This window comes from Poecilia latipinna, unplaced genomic scaffold (genome assembly GCF_001443285.1).
Source record: "Poecilia latipinna isolate Pla-1442-1.1 unplaced genomic scaffold, P_latipinna-1.0 Scaffold80, whole genome shotgun sequence".
Taxonomy (NCBI): Eukaryota; Metazoa; Chordata; class Actinopteri; order Cyprinodontiformes; family Poeciliidae; genus Poecilia; species Poecilia latipinna.
The window spans coordinates 223,373-242,427 of NW_015112696.1; the positions used below are offsets into that span (position 1 = coordinate 223,373).

The following is a 19,055-nucleotide window of genomic DNA, read 5'->3' on the forward strand; positions in this document are numbered from 1 at the left end:
GGTTAATTCACAAAGGTGATTGCATTCACACGACAAATTTGCTGGTTAACAAACCAAGAATCACAACCTCCACACTCATTTAGTGATGGGCGCATTTTAAATGAAATATTGTTTGTGCTGCTCTGACTTTTTTCTGGTGTCAATACTCATGATGGTAAATGTAGTCTAAAATGATGGTTTTAAAGTCTGCTCGGCCACTTTGGCCCGCTCTTCGATTTACCGCTCAAGGTGTTGTGTCACAATCAATAAGCAGATGGACACTTTAGTGATAATGAGGTCACTTATGCATTGAAATTACCTTACAGCAATGTATGGTGCTAAGGAAAAAAGTAGGTACAGACTTTATTTTCCTTCACACATAAGTGGCTTTGAGTTTGTGGTTGCACAAGAGGTGTTAAAAAAAATACATCTCCTAATGCCACATGGTGATCCAATCGAACCTGATATAATTCTGTAAGCTCGTTATTGGACTGATGCCTGATATCTGCGCTTTACTGTGTTATTTTTGTGTTTGGTAGCAATGTGTTACTTTTAGTGTATGTTCTAGGAAATGTGTACAATACACAACGATGCCAAATTTGACCGAGTGTTACTCTTTTATCCCTTTTACCCGTCGTCTCTAAAATTCTTAGTACATTTGAAAAGAGGGAAGATACACAAATGAACTCGCAGGTATTTAATCTCCAAACAATTATTCTGCAACTTCAGCTGAGACACCATCTGCTTTTATCCAATTATACATTTCTTAAGGATTTTTCATGATAGAAATTTGCATGTGCTTCCAAATTTGTTCTCACGGCCACACAATGAGCAGCAGTCCGAAAGAGTTTAGAATGAGTGGGGGGCAATTTTACTGTAATTATAGCCAGCTGCTAGGATACTCTGGTAAAATACTAAAAGACCTCCTCTAATATGCTTGCTGAATCGAGTCGGTGCTTGTGGCCCTGACCATGAAAATATGAACGCCGTTCCTTGAATTTAGAGTACACTCGTCTTCCCTTTTTGCCTCTCCATCACACAAAAACAAAACGTTTTGAAGGACAAAGAGGAAGTGGTTGACATTTAAGCAAAATCCAACAACATGACACCTTTATGGACCTTTGTGCTTCCATTAATGCAATGTTAATTAACTGAAATGATATTTAGACAGCAATCAGAAGTGTTGGAAAAAATAAGCAAAAGGCTGTTCTTGACTTCGTCCCGTTTAAGGGAAACGTTAGAAGTTTAAATTGAGTGCGAATGCGTGAAGGACTTAGAAAAACTTCTTCAGTCATCTAACAGGTTTAAGCCTGGTGTTTACTTTGTCTGCCTGCTCACATTGCAGCAGTCTTTGTTGGTGCAAGATTTAGCAACATCCATTTTTGTTTTTGCCAATAGGTTTTAGCTGCGACTGGGCTGCTTTTCCCACAACATGCACAGGAAAAGCTCCATAGGAGGCAAACCAGTTTAAATCAATCCCATTTATTCTACCGGAGACTAAAAGCTTCCTCTGGGAGATTACACAGTGCAGGGATGTACTCTGCACATTACAGTGTATATTATAGACTGCTGCTGCCTCTCCACTTCCACTTTGCTAAATATTGTATAATCTCTTTCTCACCTCCTCCCTGCCTATGAAGTGCCCTTCTGGGCCTGAGTAATGGAGGAAAGGTAGAACCCCAGCAGTGTATATTAAACTATATCCTATCGCCTCTTGCTTCGTAAAATTTTATTGGTCAGTTTTATGCGCTTGTAGCTAATGAAAACCTCAGGATTTAGACACCTTTATCTTAACCTTGTCTGAGTGTTTTTCTAGTTTTATACAATGATGGTATGCAAGCAATAACATGTTATGAATACAACGCCCTCCACACTTATTAGCGCCTTTGGTTGAGATGTAAATAGCCTCAGAATAAACCCCTCCTTTTACTGCTGTCGCAAAATGTCACTGAGGAAAGTGCAAAATCTAATGTTTGTTTTAAATGTTTAATACCAGCATGTTCATAGCCTCAGTATTTGGGAAACATTAATTAGTACTCTACAGTTGTTTTCAGAATGGGAAAGACAAGAGAGCATGTCGTTCATGTGAGGCAGACAGGTGTTGAGTCGAATAACGAATAATAAATACTGTAGCTATAAAAAAAATACTATTTTCCTAAGTTTGTACTTTTCTACATTCAAAGCAAGAATTTAAAAGTTTAAAATAACCGGTGCTGTCCATATTCCCTACTACGGTGAAATCATCTTTTTGCTACATTTGGTATTTGTGCTTTAATATTTGTGAGAGCCGGAGCTGCCCAATGTATCCAATATCAACAGTGACCTCAATATCGGTCTGTGTAATACTGCCTTTGCAAAGAACTGTTTGCATGTGGTAGGATATTGAACTGATATATAATAAGTGTTGTATATTAACTTCTATAATGTATTTGGCCACTTGGAAGGACTTTGGCAGCCTTTAAAGCCTGCACCTCTGCTTTATTTCTGGTGGTGGAGACGCTTTACGCTCATGGAGAGGATGGGACGTCATGCCAAGGCAAAGAAATGGTTCATCTTAATCAATATTGTCATTGCAATTTTTTTCCCAGTAGCATGGACATAACTTATTTTCCTGCTACTATGTGGCTCTCTAGAGTAAACCAAGAAAGGAATCAAGATTTGGACTGCAATGATAAATGCCCAATTTATTTACTTCTGTGACGAGAAGCAGTGCTATTGATCTCATTCTGCCTGCTATTGATTTTTTTTTTTTTTTTATCGTTTCAAAAGCTGTGCATTTTCAGCCGTGGGTTCTCATAAGTCTATCAGTGACAGTGGAGATAATACCTTGACAGTATGGTGGTGATTACACTCAGAACTTGCTCACAAAGGAAGTATTACATGAAATATTCTCCTATCTCAGAGACAGCCAGAGCAAACACTTTTGTTGGTAGCTCGAATGACACACGGAATATGACAAAAGAGCCCAACAACATTTCCTTTCTCCCCTCCTGTATTTTTTATGTGCATTTAAACAGTAGCATAATACCCTGCTTGCTAGACATTGTCCCAATTTAACATTCCTTTTATTTCCATGCTCTCCAGTTTGTTTAGAGTGCATAGAGGGAAATTATTATAAGTGACTCTTGAATTAATCATACAAAAGACAAGGATACTTTATCGTTGGAACGGATAGTAATAGCTACTGCCAGATGGTAGAAAAACAAAATTGTAGCTAATATTTGTCCCTAATACTTTGTCTAAATAGCGCTAATAAAAAAAACATGTTTTTATTAGAGATATTTGTAATTGTCAGACAATGTGGAAGGGTTATAACTTGTAATATTCGGTAAAAAAAAAAAAAAAAAAAAAAAAATTAGCACAAGTTTTCCACATGAAAGCATGTTGCATACAAGAACGACAAAAACACTTTTGAGCAGATTTGCATCCAGTGCGATCTTTACCAACTTGTCTAGTACAATTGACATTTAATGCTCAAGAGTTGGAGTACTCTTCAGTCTCAAGCTGTTTGGCCAAACTCAAAAACTGCATTTTATTTTATTTATTTTTTTGTTGGAAATACAACAGCAACACACAGGTAAAGTGCTCTCCTGCTGCAAAAAGCCATTTTATAAAGTGGAAGAAAAAGGAGGAAAATAAAAGAAGTCCGTAGAACATCACCGAACAGAATATGACAATTTCTCTGTGTTAGGACTCTGTCAGCAGATGTGATCTTTACATCAAAGAAAAGATTCAGAATAATTATAAGTATAAATTAAAGTCACTTATTAACTTCTGAAGTAGTAGATAATATAATTGCACTGGCACAGTGGATGAAAAGCCAATGAGACCATGACATCAAACTCTATGTTTACACAGCTTCTCTGCAAAATGTTTAATCTGGCAGTGAACAGCTTTAGTGGAGGCATCTGAAGCAGAAAATCCCCCAAAATTAGTAGGAAAATGAGCTGACTCTGTGAATTGGAAGTGCACGTGTTTGGGACCTTTCTGTTTGGTCAAACTTTATTAGATGAAAGGAAAAGTGTCTTGATCGGTTTCGTTATAAGTCTTCAAAAGATGAGGGAAATGTATGTTCACCACAACTACTGGTTGGAGAGGTTTTTTTTCTGTGAAATGGGTTTTAGCTGTCACTACTTCTAGCAGAAGAAAGATTTGGCTTTGCAGTTTTAATTTTCTTTATTACCACGTTTTATCTTTTGTTTGCATTGTTTTCACTTTTATCTACTTTCACTTTGAGTTCTTTTTCTTACACAAATTCTGGATAGTTTAGTACTTTTCTGTCAAGCTAAGATAATTTATCTCTGACATTTCACAGGAAGGAAGTTATCCTACTGTAAGAGCTAATCCTTTATGATTAAATATCATCACATTTTTCATCCCTATTTGGTACCTTTAAACATCTCATCATGGCTGTCTGGAAAAAGTCAAAGGATGAAGAGCAATGTTGCTCTTAGTATTTGAATTCATGGTACATGAATGAACAGAAAATAGAAAACGCAGTCATAACTCATTTCAGTAAATTTTCTAGGAACTTTTCTTAGTGTCCAATCTTTGTCATTTTTCTTTCCTGTGTTATTTGGTTAATTACATCCTCTGTGGATAAAAAATACCAAACTTTAATGCCCCTAAAAGCTTTTATAGGTTATGTATAGTCAAGGAAAAGCTTAAGAGCAAACATGCTCATTAAAATCTCAGGAAGTCCAAGGATAAATCAACTGCAGCAAATATTCTACATTATACCTTTTGTTGCTGTGACTAATGCAACATGAAACAGTCTCAGTCTGCAGTATGATGTTTCCTCTTAATCCTGTGAAGGGAGAATGCGTAAAAAAAAAATATAATTTGTGAAAGAATTCAGATATTTTTGATTTTTTTGCTTTAGCCTTCTCTCTGGCAGCCACTTTTAATAGCCAACTCAGCACTTGGGACACTAATCCTTTAAGATTAAGGTTCGCTCTCAACAGAGCAAACCAACTATTTAACCGGCAACGTTTCGTATTAGTTGCGTGTTGGCCTTGATTTTGCAATGAGTAATGACTCCACATTGATACATTGTTCTGTCGTTCTCGGAAAATGACAAATGTCAGATGATAAACTGAGCGATTGCGTGAGGGAACTTCTCCGTCATGTGGGTTTTATTCAAGAAATGGATTTCCAATTTGACTGGACGTTCAATCCTCCGTGCCCTCAGGCACACTGTAAACACAAGTGGCTGGGAAGTGCCTTCTCAGGCAGGTTGAAGCCATTTGTTAGTTGGTATATTTTTCTGTTGCTGGAGGCTGTAATACCTGCCTGAAAAGCTAAATCGCTCTCACTTCATCTCAACGCTTCTGCCACCCAAAGCACTGAAAACATGTAATTTTCTTTGATTTAGGCTGAGTGCGAATGGAACCCAGTGTCTTTTAATGGAGCGAGAGAAACGAATTCTTCCTCTGATCTCTGTTTTGGGTGTCATTTTGCTTGGCAGTTAGGAGAAGGAACCATCTTTTAATGAGACCTGAATCTAATATTATCTCTATTAACTCAAGGATTACACACAATCAAATCACAAATGTGAGGTAAAAACGTGACATTGCTGGCTTGTAGGATCATATTTCTCTGGAGAGAGAGGTGCATTAAAAAGGGCAATTTAGCTTCAAATGCAATCTGTGTGCTGTAGTATTAAACAGGCTCTTCATTTCTTTTCCAATACCGTTTTAGCTTTTTGCTGTAAAATCTGAAATGAAGTCTCTTACTTTTTTTTTTTTCTCTCTCTCCTATTTTCTGTAATGATCCTCCAATTGGGAAAAGCAGCAGTGTGATATTATATGTTCATCATACACAGCCTGTGCTGAGTTCATATTGCCTCTGGTAATAATTCTGCTGAGGTATGGCTGAATGGTCAGGACTGACTGTCCGTGGCTGCTGCTTTCAAGAGGTGGGAGATCAGCGTAAAGAGTGGGCTGCAGGTTGTTTATATTTATATTTGACTGATTTGTGAATCGATTTGTCCGATCCAGGTACAGATATGTTTATAAGTGTGGGTTATTGCACAACAGGAAAAGCAATTAAATGCTGATATGAATCTTTAATAAATTATGCATGATTTTACTGTGTTTTATTATTGCGCAAGGGAAATTTAATGAAGGTCAAAGTCCAACGAGGGTAATTAGTCCATAGAAAAGATGAAACCGCATCTTATTTTTCTTATTCATCATTGTTTTTACTTATTAATTTGGTTTAGGAGCTTCTAAATTAACTGGTGTTATGAGGTACTTAATTTTGTTTCAGATATTATTCAGATATATTTTGGATCATCGGTTTGTTCTAAACTTTTTTTGGGGGGGAAATGTCCTTCACATGACCATTAGGGGGCAGCATTGATCTTTGGAATGAATCTAACCAAATTAACAATATTTTTCTACATTATTATAATACTAAGATTATTAAATTTCTTTATTAAAAATAGTATACGTGTGTCATCAAGCAATGTAGCATTACACATTGTGGATTTGACTCTAGCATACTAGGTTGGAGGCTATATTAAAATGCAGCCTTTCCCTCAACAGTCCCGAGGCTGCTGATCATTTAGGATTTCTGAGGATTCAAGAAAATCACACTTAGATCTTTTTAAAGAGGCATAGGCTGGGTATTAGTTTGTAATTCAGGAAAGGCTATGGAAACATGTCTTTTTCAGTTATCTTATTTTAAAATGATCCTGATTTAGTTCAAATCTGTTAGGGGAAAATAGCATTACAGGGATAAGTGTTTTAATTTAATCAACAATGTTTTTAACATATTGATAATTTCTTTCAGAAGAGCATACTTTTAGAGCTTGCAAGCATCATAAAACCAAAACTCAGAGTCCATCTTTGGAAGTTACATTAGCGCGATGCTTTATCTCGTTGTCATGGGAATTAAAAACTGCAGATTAGCAGAGTTTATCTAGTTTGCTCAGCAGCTAGTTTTTGCTCATCAAGCAAATAGAAAGCTGACAGATGTTACACAAAACTACAGGCTTATTTGTCATATTCATTGCTTTTTCAAACAAAACAGTTATCATACTAAGATAATAAGATTCACAATATGTTTATGAGGTTCCTAAGCAATGAAGAAGGAATAAACATCTCAGTGGGTGAAGGCGGAGTAAAAAAAATCTAATATCATAATAAAATGAGCTGCATTGTTTGATAGTTTGATGTTGTGCAATATTGTGAAAATTAGTTTTATTGTTTTGCCAACCAACAATAAAACTATGCTGCTGGAATGATAAAAAGCATATTCTATTGGAAATACAGAGGAAATGATTTAATTATTTAATTCAAGAAAATAAAATGATGTCTTTGATGCATGCGATTTTTCCTTTTTGCTCAACAGGACGTGCTGAACAACCTGGGCTCCTCAGAACTGGATGAAGATGACCTCATGCTAGACCTGGACCTCTCAGATGATCAGCGACATCGGCATGGTAACGTCTTCCCTACCACCTTAATGTAGCTACTCAATCTGCGAAAAGCAACAAAACTCCCACAACAGAATTCAGTCGCCAAGATCAGTTTTCATTCTCTTGCTTTTGTGTATATTTTCCACATTTTCTCATGTTTTATCTCCCCAGATTTTCTTAGTCCGTCTGCCTTGATTCACCTCCTGTTTGCACTTGTGTTTTCTCCCTCACTATTTTTTTTTTTTTTATTAGACCGTATCTTTTCCATCACTTTTAAAACATGAAGCCAGTATTTTTATTCCAACCAACATGCACCAACAACTTTGATCCAGCCGGCTCATTTGCAGCAATTTTTCTCCTTTGTTGTTTTGGCATTTCAGTCACACCAATATGGTTTGTGGTTGAAAAGCGACTGTCAGAGGAGAGTTATTTATGCTGCCGTACCTCAGTGTGGCAAGGACTGTCAAACTGTAACTTCCTATAAAAATGTTATTATGTTGAATGAGTGCAGTGAGTTGCTGTGACCACACCAGATTATAATGTGTGGAGTAACTTAAATAAATATCTCATTCATCAGATGTGGTGAAGTTAAATGACTCCCCTTTTTGAAAGCATTAGTGTTAATTACAGAAACATTACAGTAAATGGCCCATTTAGCAAGCTATTGTAAATACTGCCATAACTGATTATGTAACTGATTATTACCTGCAAACGTTTGCTTCATGAAAACATTTTTCATTCTCTCCGTGGACTACATTTAGGCTTGGTGTCACTCTCCCTTGTTTGTTTTTAAAGTTACTGAGAAGCTGCACAACTGATGGTTGATGCATCAAATTCAAACTGTGAGCCACAGTTGATTCTGTAAAATCAGTCAAACTCTCTTTAAGACATAGTTTGACACCTATTGAACAACATGTCGTGTTATTTTTTCTATGTGTTCTGGGTTTTGGTTGTAAATCTATCCTCTCAAAGACAAACTTACAAACACTCGCAGTCCTGGTGACAAAACACAAGACAAAAAACTGCTGATCTGAACACTTTCTAGTATGTTTATATGCATGTTTTTTTTTTAAATAAAATTATTTGTTTGAAGATGTCTGTGTTGAAAACATTCCTCTGATAGACTCACGATTCCTGCAGACTGTCAGTTGCACATCCATAATCCAAAGCTCTTGTTCTGCCACATCTTGCTCTTTTGGACTCATATCTGGTGACTATGGAGCCCAGTGTTACCAGTTTCAGTTGACTGGAGGTTTTTGATATTTTCCTGCTGGAAGTAGCCCTCAGAAAATTGATTCATTGTGGCCATAAAAGTATAGATAGCATTAAGACGTCTGTGGTGTTTGTATGATGTTCAGTTTGTGCTCAGTGTCCCAAAAAGTCTAAAAAAACACACATTTCAAATCTTACCATTTTATTAGTTTATGCTTTCATTATTTATTTTTATTTTTGTCTATATTGTTTATTTATTATTTTATCTACTGTCACTTTTTTCTTAAATCATGCATTGATTCATTTCGTTGTATATTTCTTAATTGCATTTTCTTGCCTGTTTTCTTCTTTGTCCTTTATTTGCAATAAAATGAAATAAAATAAAATACCTCATGAATTAAAATAAAATAGTTAAATAAATAAATGGTATGAAAAAATTTAGAGCAAAATAAATAATGAAATAAAAAAGGAAACTGATGAATGAATAAAAAGATTGGAAATTCAACTGAAAATTGAAAATGGTAGTAAAAAATGTTGAATCATTAGTTTTGAAAATGCTTAAAAAATATATGAATTTATGTTAAACTATATAATCGAATAAGTTGGAAAAATTATATTTTGGATGGAATATTTTTCACATGAATTGCTTCGTCAAGCCATTTATTTATTCCTGTGTCAGGATCCATCCTCTGTAGTTTTCACCACCTCTAGGTAATTAAATGATTTGTATGATAGCCTGATTCACAACTGGTGTTAGCAAACAATTGGACAGCTGCACCTTATGAAGTGGCAGGTGAGCGCATGTCACAATTTGACAAAAGCTAATCTGCTGTAATGTCGCCGAATGCCTGCTGATCAACTGATCGTGTGCGTCTTGTGATGTCATCGACCCAAATGCACACGAGGCAGAGTTCCGAAAATCTTTGAACGTTTACAAAGCTCTGTTAAAATGAAGATTAAAATGGAAACCTCAGCTCTATTAAACCAGATTGTGATGCTTCCCTGAGTGTTTTCAGAGGCAGGCTGGGTTTGGGCTGAGCCCCCAGTGCACTCACACCAAATACTCACACACACACACACACACACAAATAATGAAGGCGTCTCTACAGGCACTGGCTGATGCAGAGCTAAAGGAGGCACCATCATTAATACATACTAGCGCACAAGCGTGGATGCTTAGTCATTAGACCTAATGGTTTGCAGACTGTAGCATGAAATTAAAGGTTTGATGAATTGTTCTCATAAAATCAAGGGACTAAGATTTTGTGCTTGCTATAAAAGAGTGGGGTTCTTCTACATAATCAAAGTGAGTCATTTAAAGACACACACTCAAACGCACACCGCTTTCAGACAGCGGTCTACACCACCTCAAACACTCATATAAACACACACGGTCGCAAATGAATACACACCTGTCCCACAGGGCCACACACACACACACACCTACACACTCTTATTGGTGCTTCACATTTTTACCTCTCTCGTGTGGCCTGTTGAGGGCCTTTATTAAAAAGAAAGCTGTTTCACTGCAATTTATGACCAACTGAGTTCAGCAGCCATGGACGGACAGATGGACCTCTGCAAAGACTGGAGGAAATGCAAACTCTTGTGTTTTTCCTCCATTTTACTCTTTTCTTCCTCGCACCCCATCTGAACGATGGACCAATGGGTCTGTTAAACACGGCATGTCATTAGAAATCTGTGAATTTCGCTTACTCCTACATTTTTTTGTGTTTTTGTTTGCTTCACTAATAAATGTACTGAATAATGTAATGATTATGTATGTTTATGTTGATAGTGTCCAGGGAAGACTCGAGCCAGTCCCTCACATCCTGCCTCAACCTGCTTCCTTCTCCCTTGGATCCACCCGCAGATCGCTTGGCAGGGAAAGAAAACGTTCAGAGGTAAATTGCATTTTTAGGAATAAATACATCCGGCTGCTTTGCATATTTCTTACAAAGTAGCAAAAAAAATACAAAAGTACGATGTGTTATACTTTGAAAGTTTTGCAAGTGCAGATAATTTGAGTAGAGATGTCTTGCATTTTGAGACAGCAAGCACAGTAGTTGCAAAAAAAAGAGAAAAAAAGTGTCTTTGATGTGTTTTTAATAAACAACAACTTGAACTGAACAGAAAATAAAATTGAGTAGGCCTTTGATATTATAAGTAATCCTAGGAATGTTTTTTTTTATTATTATTTTACTCACTAAAAATTCAGAGTTTAGTGCCTTATCTCTTAAAGTGTGTTTACCCTTTTAATATTTTCACCTATTATCCCATCACAATCACAACTGTGAATGCATGATTGTGAAATAGGAAGAAAACTACCTATTTACTGCAATTCCATGAGTTTATTCAGCTGTTTCCTTCTCTCTATATATTAATATTGTCAGCATACGGTTTTGCTTCCTGTAACAATAAAGGGCTGAACAGTACATTTCAAATATGTCTTAATCACAGTATCAGTGTGTGCAATATTCATGTTTCAAAGGACTGTTTGGAAGGCGATGATTGTTGGCAATTATATTCCAAGTGTTGTGAGCTTGCAATTTTGATGCTAATGTAATATTTAGCCAGTTGGACAGAGTCTGTAGGCAGCAGATGCTCACACTGGACTCAAACATTGCCCAAAATGCTAAAGGTCACTGAGTGACCTGAAAAAGAGACAAGGAATAGGCACGTATTGCAGCGGATGTTGCCATTGCAATATTTACCTCATTTTTGTCACAACATTTTCTAATATCATGCAGCCACACCTAACAGTTTTCTTCCTGGTTGTCCTGGAAGCTCCAACCATCTTCCCATCAGCTCTGGCAGGCTTCCCTGATGTCTTTCTGAAGAAAAGCATCCCCACTAGCGCCACTATGTTTCATGGTGTGTTCAGGGTTTTAGTGTTTCTCTAGACATTGCGTTATACGTACAGGCCAAAAAGGTAGCCTTTTGGTTCTTATCTGTGTGGAGCACCCTCTCCACATGTTGGCGGTGTTTCCTACGTGGCTTGTGGAAAACTGCAAAGGGGAATTCTCTTGGCTAGGTGGCCAGCCAGGTCTGTGTAGGTTTGCCATACTTATTTTCAGAAGGTGGATTAAACAGTTCTCTGTGAGATGTTCAAAGCCTGGGATATTATTTCAAAACCCATCTCGGCTTTAAGCTTCTCCACAACTTAATTTCTGACTTGTCAGGATGTTCTTTGGTCTTCTTTTTTACTCTGTTTGTTCTCTAATATTCTCCAGCAAACCTCTGAGGCCTTCATAGACAGAGGTTAAATTACCCACAGACACACTGAGTCCCCAATTAGGTGAATTCTGAGGGCAGTTTGGCTGTTTTTATGCAAACTGCATAAAATGTGAAAAGTTGTGCAAATACCCACAAACATACACACTAACAGAATGTAAAGGGAACCAGATGTTCGAATCAAATGTCGTGATTTAGGATCATTTTTTCCCCCTCGGTCTTAATGACTGCGTCAGTGGTGAAATCAGAAGTGATAAACTAAATGTTTTTTTCCGTCGCTCTTTTCCATTTGCAGTCGTCTTTCTCCTGTTATTTTGCTGTGATTTACAGGCACCATTTGTATATTTGGAAGCGCTTCTGTTATTTGTCCGAGTGCATTTTTTATTAGCATCAATCGACCGAATGTACATGATTTAGCTGCAGAGCAACAGCGTCTCTGGATTGCTCCGCTCATTTTGTCTCCAAAGCAAAATGTACCAAGAGAAGGGGCGAAATGGAGAAGACGATTAATCAGCTTGGCATCAAGTGGGGCCTTTGCTAACACGATCCAAAAAGGTTAAATAGTGAAATAATCAGAAACAGAATTACGATGTTGCTTCACAATTTGTGCATAACAAATAATTGCAGAGTAAACCTCCTGGATTATAATAGCCCTGATCATGCCATCTGTTACGGAATAGTATTATGTTCATGGCATAACAGAACAATAGCCACGGACACAGAAAGAAGACGGGCTATGGTCTGGTGTTGGCTGACAATGCTCAGCATCCAGCTGGAGCATGCAGTATGAAGCGCTCCTATTTCATACATGTACCAGTGGGCAATTACACTCTGCAAAACACAGCTTCATTTCAGTAGAGCTGGGAAGCAATTTAATTGATTACTTTTTAATTTATTTAAGATAACATAAAAACAGAAGGGCATTGCTTATTCCATGAACTCCTCTTCGTTGCTGTTTTGCATAAATGTGTGACGTGCTTAATGCTTTTTCACCTCCTTTGAGATGAAACAGAAAAGGTGAAGGCTGAATAAATAAATAAATTCCCCCAGAATAAATATGCAGGCTGTCTTCGTTCTCTTCCATTTTCCTGCTTAAAGAGAAAACAAGGGTAGAGTCTTAAAGGGAACATTTAGGCTTTGTGTTTGTACATGTGAGTGCCACTGTCAGAGACTGTTTCTTACGTATGTGATTTGATTTGGCCACTTAGCTTCTCTCAGAGCTTAGAGTCTGGATGCATCTTGTTCATATCACACAGTTGCTTTTCTCCAAGCATACACATACACACACACACACACACACACACACACACACACACACACACACGCATACACACACCCGCACACACAGAGGGAGCTGCTCTGTGGATGAGGCTTATTTGGTTTTATGGAGCCAGTGGGTAATAAAAGGTTGTATCACCAGTGGTGTCTGGTGGTCTATCTGACAAGCCTGCACTGATTATTACTTTACCTTTCATTGTTCCTCTCTCTGCTCGCTAGTTGAATTTATTTTGTTCCTGCTGGTGGCACCCATTGAGCAAATATACAGTTCTTGTCGAAACGTGCTTACTCCGGAACAAACTGTCAAAGACTGTCTTTTGTTTTTCAGAGAGACTGGTCAGCTTGTGTGAGTGGATTGAAGTACATTTTGAAAGATTTATACTGAACAGAGAGACTCAGGGCAGACCAAGTCCTCTCTTTCTGATTTTTGTTGGTACTTGTTGAAAATTTTAGTGAACAGAGTTTCTCCCTGTCTAGACAGTGTCAGTGAATCATCCAGGTAATGTTTTCAACCCACCTAGGCTATTTGTCAAGCACTTCATTTGTTGCTTTATTTATACTGATGCCTCACTTGTCTTTAAAAGCAGCTCCAGAGATACATTTCTGCCAGCACATACTTTATTTCTGCTTTCATAAGAGATTCAGGCTAAAACGTCTGTCAGCAAAAAAAAAAACAAACGAAAACATTTCTTTTTTCAGCTAGATTGGATTATACGTACTAGGGTTTGGTGATATGGACTTAAAAATTTTTTATCACAATATTGCAAGAAATCTTTCTGTAATAATGAATATTTTGGCTGTAATGTATGACAGAAGAGAACCACAGGAACACAAATAACTCTTAGAAATAGAGCTTATCAGTTATCAGCAAGGATACAATTACATACTATAACAACAACAAAAAAGATAATCTTTTATGGATACATTATATTGTAGCCTTCAGAAAATGGATGGATGGATATATTGTAGCCAGAAAACAAGAACAATAACCAGGTTATTGTGTTGTGGATTTCTGCCCAGGTCTCTCCTAAAAATTACATGTGGATCTCAATGGGGTTTCACCTGGTTAAATAAAATAAATAAATAAAACTATTATGTGTAGCTACTGTTTAGTAAATTAATAGCCTTTTTACACCTTTCAAATAAAACCAAGGTCATGCTGTGCGTGGAAAAAAAGCAACAGAAGACATAATTTGGTACAATTTGTGGCGTAAAGGTGGAGCGACTGCCCCATATATGGAAACTGTTAGTCCTCCATGGAGCTGTTCCAGGTTTGATTCCTGACTCTGGGATCTTTGCTGCATGTCTTCCTCATTCTCTCTATGCCCATTTCCTGTCTAGCTCTGCAAATAAATGCCACTAGTGCCAGAAAAAAACTTCTAAAATAGAAGAAAACATTTATTTGACCAACATCTTTTGAAACACAACAATCGGTTTTCTTGCTGGGCTTAATAATTTTGAGAAGCAGTTTAGTGAAACAAATATGTTTCCTTTCTCTCCAGCCTTCAGCATGAAGGCCACCACAAATTTAGGTTTTTATTCTGTTCCTGTCAGATGTGTTCACAAGTATGCTGTTCAAAGCCCAACCCTACTGAGTGCATGCTGTTCAGCCTAAGAAATACATTCTTCAGATCATGAAAACATTTTATCATTATTTGTTGTTGAAACAGTAAAATATTTAAACCATTAAGATGTGAATAAGAATTTCTGTTTTCCAAAAACTTGTGGAAATAGATAAGTATTTGTTAATGTGGACTTTCTGCTTGAATCAAACATAAATAGCTTTTAATATGAAGATTAAAATAAAACGTCAAGTTATTGTCATTATTACTAGAAATAGCGGTCCCTCACTATGTTCATTCTACTTGTTAAAATTATTGTTGAAGTCAGATGCTTCTAAGATGATCAGGAAGCAAATTTCAAAATTTAAGTTGCCAAGGCACACTACCAATGAGAAGATGTAGAATGAGGAGCATTTAGTGAATGAATGTGGAAAAAAAGGGAAGTGCAATAAGCCAGAAATCAATTTGTTGCTAGTTTAGGAATGTGAGAGGCAATTTAAGTATTTAAATTCAATTTCACTATAAAAGTTCTTTGAAACCAGATTTTTATCAGCCATTGTTATCCCACAGTTTACAACGTCAGAAGTCTTTGCTTTCTCAGTGTCATCTCAATCTCAGGTTCACGTAGCGCTCAAGCATTTTTGCATAAAAGATAGGATTATCTACAGTAACCGTTCCAACCATGGCGGTCAAACATCAAGCGCTGATAAATCTGTATAACAGCCAAATTAATGTCTTACTGCAGGTGTAGGACAAATATTTAAATGAGCTGAAAATGTTGCAAATTGATTCCAAATGGAAAACAGTGGCTGTAAATACTAATAAGCATAATTCTGTGGACATAAGATTTAGAAAATGTGTTGCAGAGGTGGCGAAGAGTCGTTAAAGTTTTCGGACAGATTTGACAAGCCTTCATTACCTCTGTGACAGCTGCTGTTAAATGCGCATGAGAAAATGGGTGGAAATTAGCGTTTCTCACTGGCTAAGGCGCAGCTGCTGGCAGGTTTAATTTCCCACCATTTTAGTTCAGCATCTTAACTGATTTCCGCTAACAAAACATTTTCATACAACTTTTGTTGGGAATTTTACTAAGGCAGTGTCTAGAAGCCAAAGCTGGAAGAGGGGAGAAAGGCGAAATGTGTTTGCCCAGGGCTCCCTCTATCTTTTTCACTGCCTTCCTTTTCCTCCAAGTCTCTTTTGCTCTTTGTCTCAGGTTCCACATTCCCTCGAGGGGACATTGATTTGCTGCAGGCAGAGCAAGCTCCCTTCCTCTCGTTCTCAAGAAAACACAAACACGCTCACACACACACACACACACACACACACACATAAAGTGTTTTTCCTATCTCTTCGGAGGACGGTGCACAGATTTAATATAATTTTCCTGAGAGTTCACCTAAAACTCTTCCTTACATAATCCATCCCGAAAATAAAACTTCTTGTTTAAAACCAATGATTTGTATCATTGGGACTTCAGGGGCGTTGTGCTAAAAAAAGAAGCCGATCTGCACATTGTGTTCGAGTAAACAGATTCCTGTCCCCACAACACAATAGAAGCGAGTCCACAAACACACCTGTCAGTCAGTCAGCTTGTCCAGAGAGAGTATCGGCTGCAGGAGACCGACAGACGGACTGCGCCGAACATCTGCTGTAAGCTCACAAATGAAAACGCACAGTCTTGCATGCATACATCTGTTTAATGGTTGATGGTTGGATGATTTTGTTGTCAGGTATTTCATTTTCTGTCTTGAGATACAAGTACTACTTCTATAAAACCGTGGCATTAAATCTCTACGTGTTGAATCTAAATTGCGTCTTTGCTCGGATGAAAAGGAATGCAAAATGATTTTAGTGAAACTGGGAAGAATGGAGATCTGGGATTGTAAAGGTGCATATCAATGAATTAGAACATCAAAAAGTTAATTTATGTTGTTAATTTAGTTTAAAAAAAAAAGTGAGACTTGTATTTATTCAGTTCACGCAGAGTGATTTTTTAACAATTGTGGCTTACTAATGAAAACACAAAGTTTCTCAGAAAAGTAGGATATTAGATAAGTTAAAAAAATGCTCATAAATGTAGCAGAATTTCCCAACACAATCAGGTGATGACTGTACTGATTTGACACTTAACCAGCAGACAATTATTGACATCCTGCACAAGGGCGTTGCTAAAGACGACAACTATTCAGAGTGTTGTGTGTCAGTATTAAAGGAAAGTTTACAGGAAGGAAAAAGTGTGATCAAAATTTAAATTTGACTTTGACTTAATTAGAGCAAGTCCAGTCAAGTACTGAGTACATATGCTGCAGTGTACATACTATTCAACAGGTCAGTATTAGGATGTCGGAGCAAATGTCTCTGCAGCACACAGTGTAGATCACTAGAGAAATGCTACGCTGTGACAACTTTTATTCACAAAAGAAATGATTGATTGCTGCAGCTCTAGATGGCTTCACTGTCATCTACATGTGTTAATTCAAAACCTAACAGTTCATTCTGTAAGAAGAGACTGAGTAAAGAGGAGAATAACTCAGTTATTCGACAGATTTGGTTTTGATTTATCTTACAAACTTATCTTGTACAAATATTTAGATAGTGAAAACAGCCGGCTTAATGAAATCCGAATGAGCCACGTCTTGAAACAATGCAGATGGCATCAGTTACATGACATATTAATAAGGAGGATTTAGTTCTATTTGCTTTTTGCTAAATAAAGCTTTCCTTTGTCCTTTGTGCATGCTTGTATCTGAAATGGCAACGGCTCCTCCTGACAACAATAACTGTTTCCCAGCACCTGAAGGAGGGCGCATCAGACCAGTGAATATTTTGGTGATGTATCTTTAATGCCTGTGTTGCATTGTGTGTTGCGTTAAGACACCGACTCTTCCCCTGTCTTCCCTATAAAAATGACGCAGAGGAAATTAAATTTTGACAGTCGGGATATAGCTTGCCAGTTGCTATGGTAGCAGCAGTCTGCCTGTTGAGCACTCCCTGTCCATTCTTCTATCCCTCCTTCTTTTCTGAATTTACCACTGTTGATTACCATGCAGAGGACAGGTAGTCCGAGGCGAGGACATGCAAAGACCCAGAGGTGTCCCTGTCTGCCAGCGTGCAGCGGGCAATCAGTAATGTGTCAGCTCCCGATTCTGCACTTTCTGCTTCAGGACTGATGTGCAGATGCAACATATGAGAGCCTGTTAGGAGCATGCCAACTGTTGTGCTGCTTCAAGAGCAAGTTTATTTAAATGCAAGAAAAGAGAAGCTACTGAAACTGAATTAACAGGTACATTAGATGTAGCACATGCATTAGGCGCCAGCGGCATGACTACGGAAAAAAAAAAAAAAAAAATCAAGGCTCTTATAACACCATCAGCTGGATTTTAGCACACTGCTGAGAAGCAACAGGAAGTGGAGAGAAAGTATAATTTCAGCATATTTCCTTCTCTTAAGTTTGGTTTCAGATGAGCCATTGTAAGCATTGGCCATCATGAGAATCCATTGAGTAAAAATACCACATTTTCATGGAATCAGAGTATTTAAACAGATATTCAAAATAAAAAATGTACTAACTGCTTTGATTTATTTTATTAAATAATGTAACATTCGAGTTTATTATGATACATAAAAGTGAAATGAAAATATTGAATCAGAAATCTCAAAATTTAGAAGAAATTTAAAGTAAATCCGCTTATTGGGCCGATTGGTTGTACCTTTACTGCCATTCTGCTTGGTACATTACCTGATTTGGATATTTTTTTTTTTTTTTTGTCTGTCATGGTACCCACTCTGCAGTCAGACATTGCCCAAACAACTATCCAATTCCATTTGTACAACTTTGCTATTTTAATAAAAGTTGGGTTATGATTAACTTAGATTATAGTTGCAAGCAGTTGCATTTTCTTGCTATACCTTCTAAAAAGCTTTACTTTCATCCCATCAATCCACAAAAATGTTTTCCCAAAGTCATCAAGATGTTTCTTGAATAATGTAACCTTGATGCATTGTATTTATTTTGTGTCTGTGGAAAAAAAGGCTCTCAGTGAAGTTTGCTGAAGTCCTGATACAATGAGAAATAACTCTGTGCCATTTCCACATACTGATGTCAGCGGCTCTGATTCTCTTCTTTTGTTGAAGTGTTTTTGAACAGGGCATTCTATGTTTGTTTTATAAGATCTCTCAGCTTACTTCCTGTTGTCAGATGGGACCTGTTTGAGTGATGTCTTGATTCTAGGGTTGGCAATAGAGTTTAGCTTGTGAACTGGAAGTCAGCTTTCCAAAATGTGATAAATCACAGATTTTTCAGAGCAGATTGCATGAAATCGTCAATAAATGCAGCTAGGGCTGTTGTAAACGAATATTTTAGTAAT

At 37.2% G+C, this 19,055-nt stretch overlaps 1 protein-coding gene across 4 annotated transcripts in view; it reads left to right on the top strand.

The window, feature by feature from the left end:
- ccser1 (coiled-coil serine-rich protein 1) overlaps nt 1-19,055 on the top strand; it is a 147,354-nt gene that overhangs the window by 11,852 nt on the left and 116,447 nt on the right. For all 4 annotated transcript variants that reach the window (XM_015019109.1, XM_015019088.1, XM_015019102.1 and 1 more), the window contains 2 exons: nt 7,336-7,426; nt 10,413-10,518. In XM_015019109.1, the coding sequence (XP_014874595.1) occupies nt 7,336-7,426; nt 10,413-10,518 (197 nt within the window). The remainder of the gene's footprint in view (nt 1-7,335; nt 7,427-10,412; nt 10,519-19,055) is intronic.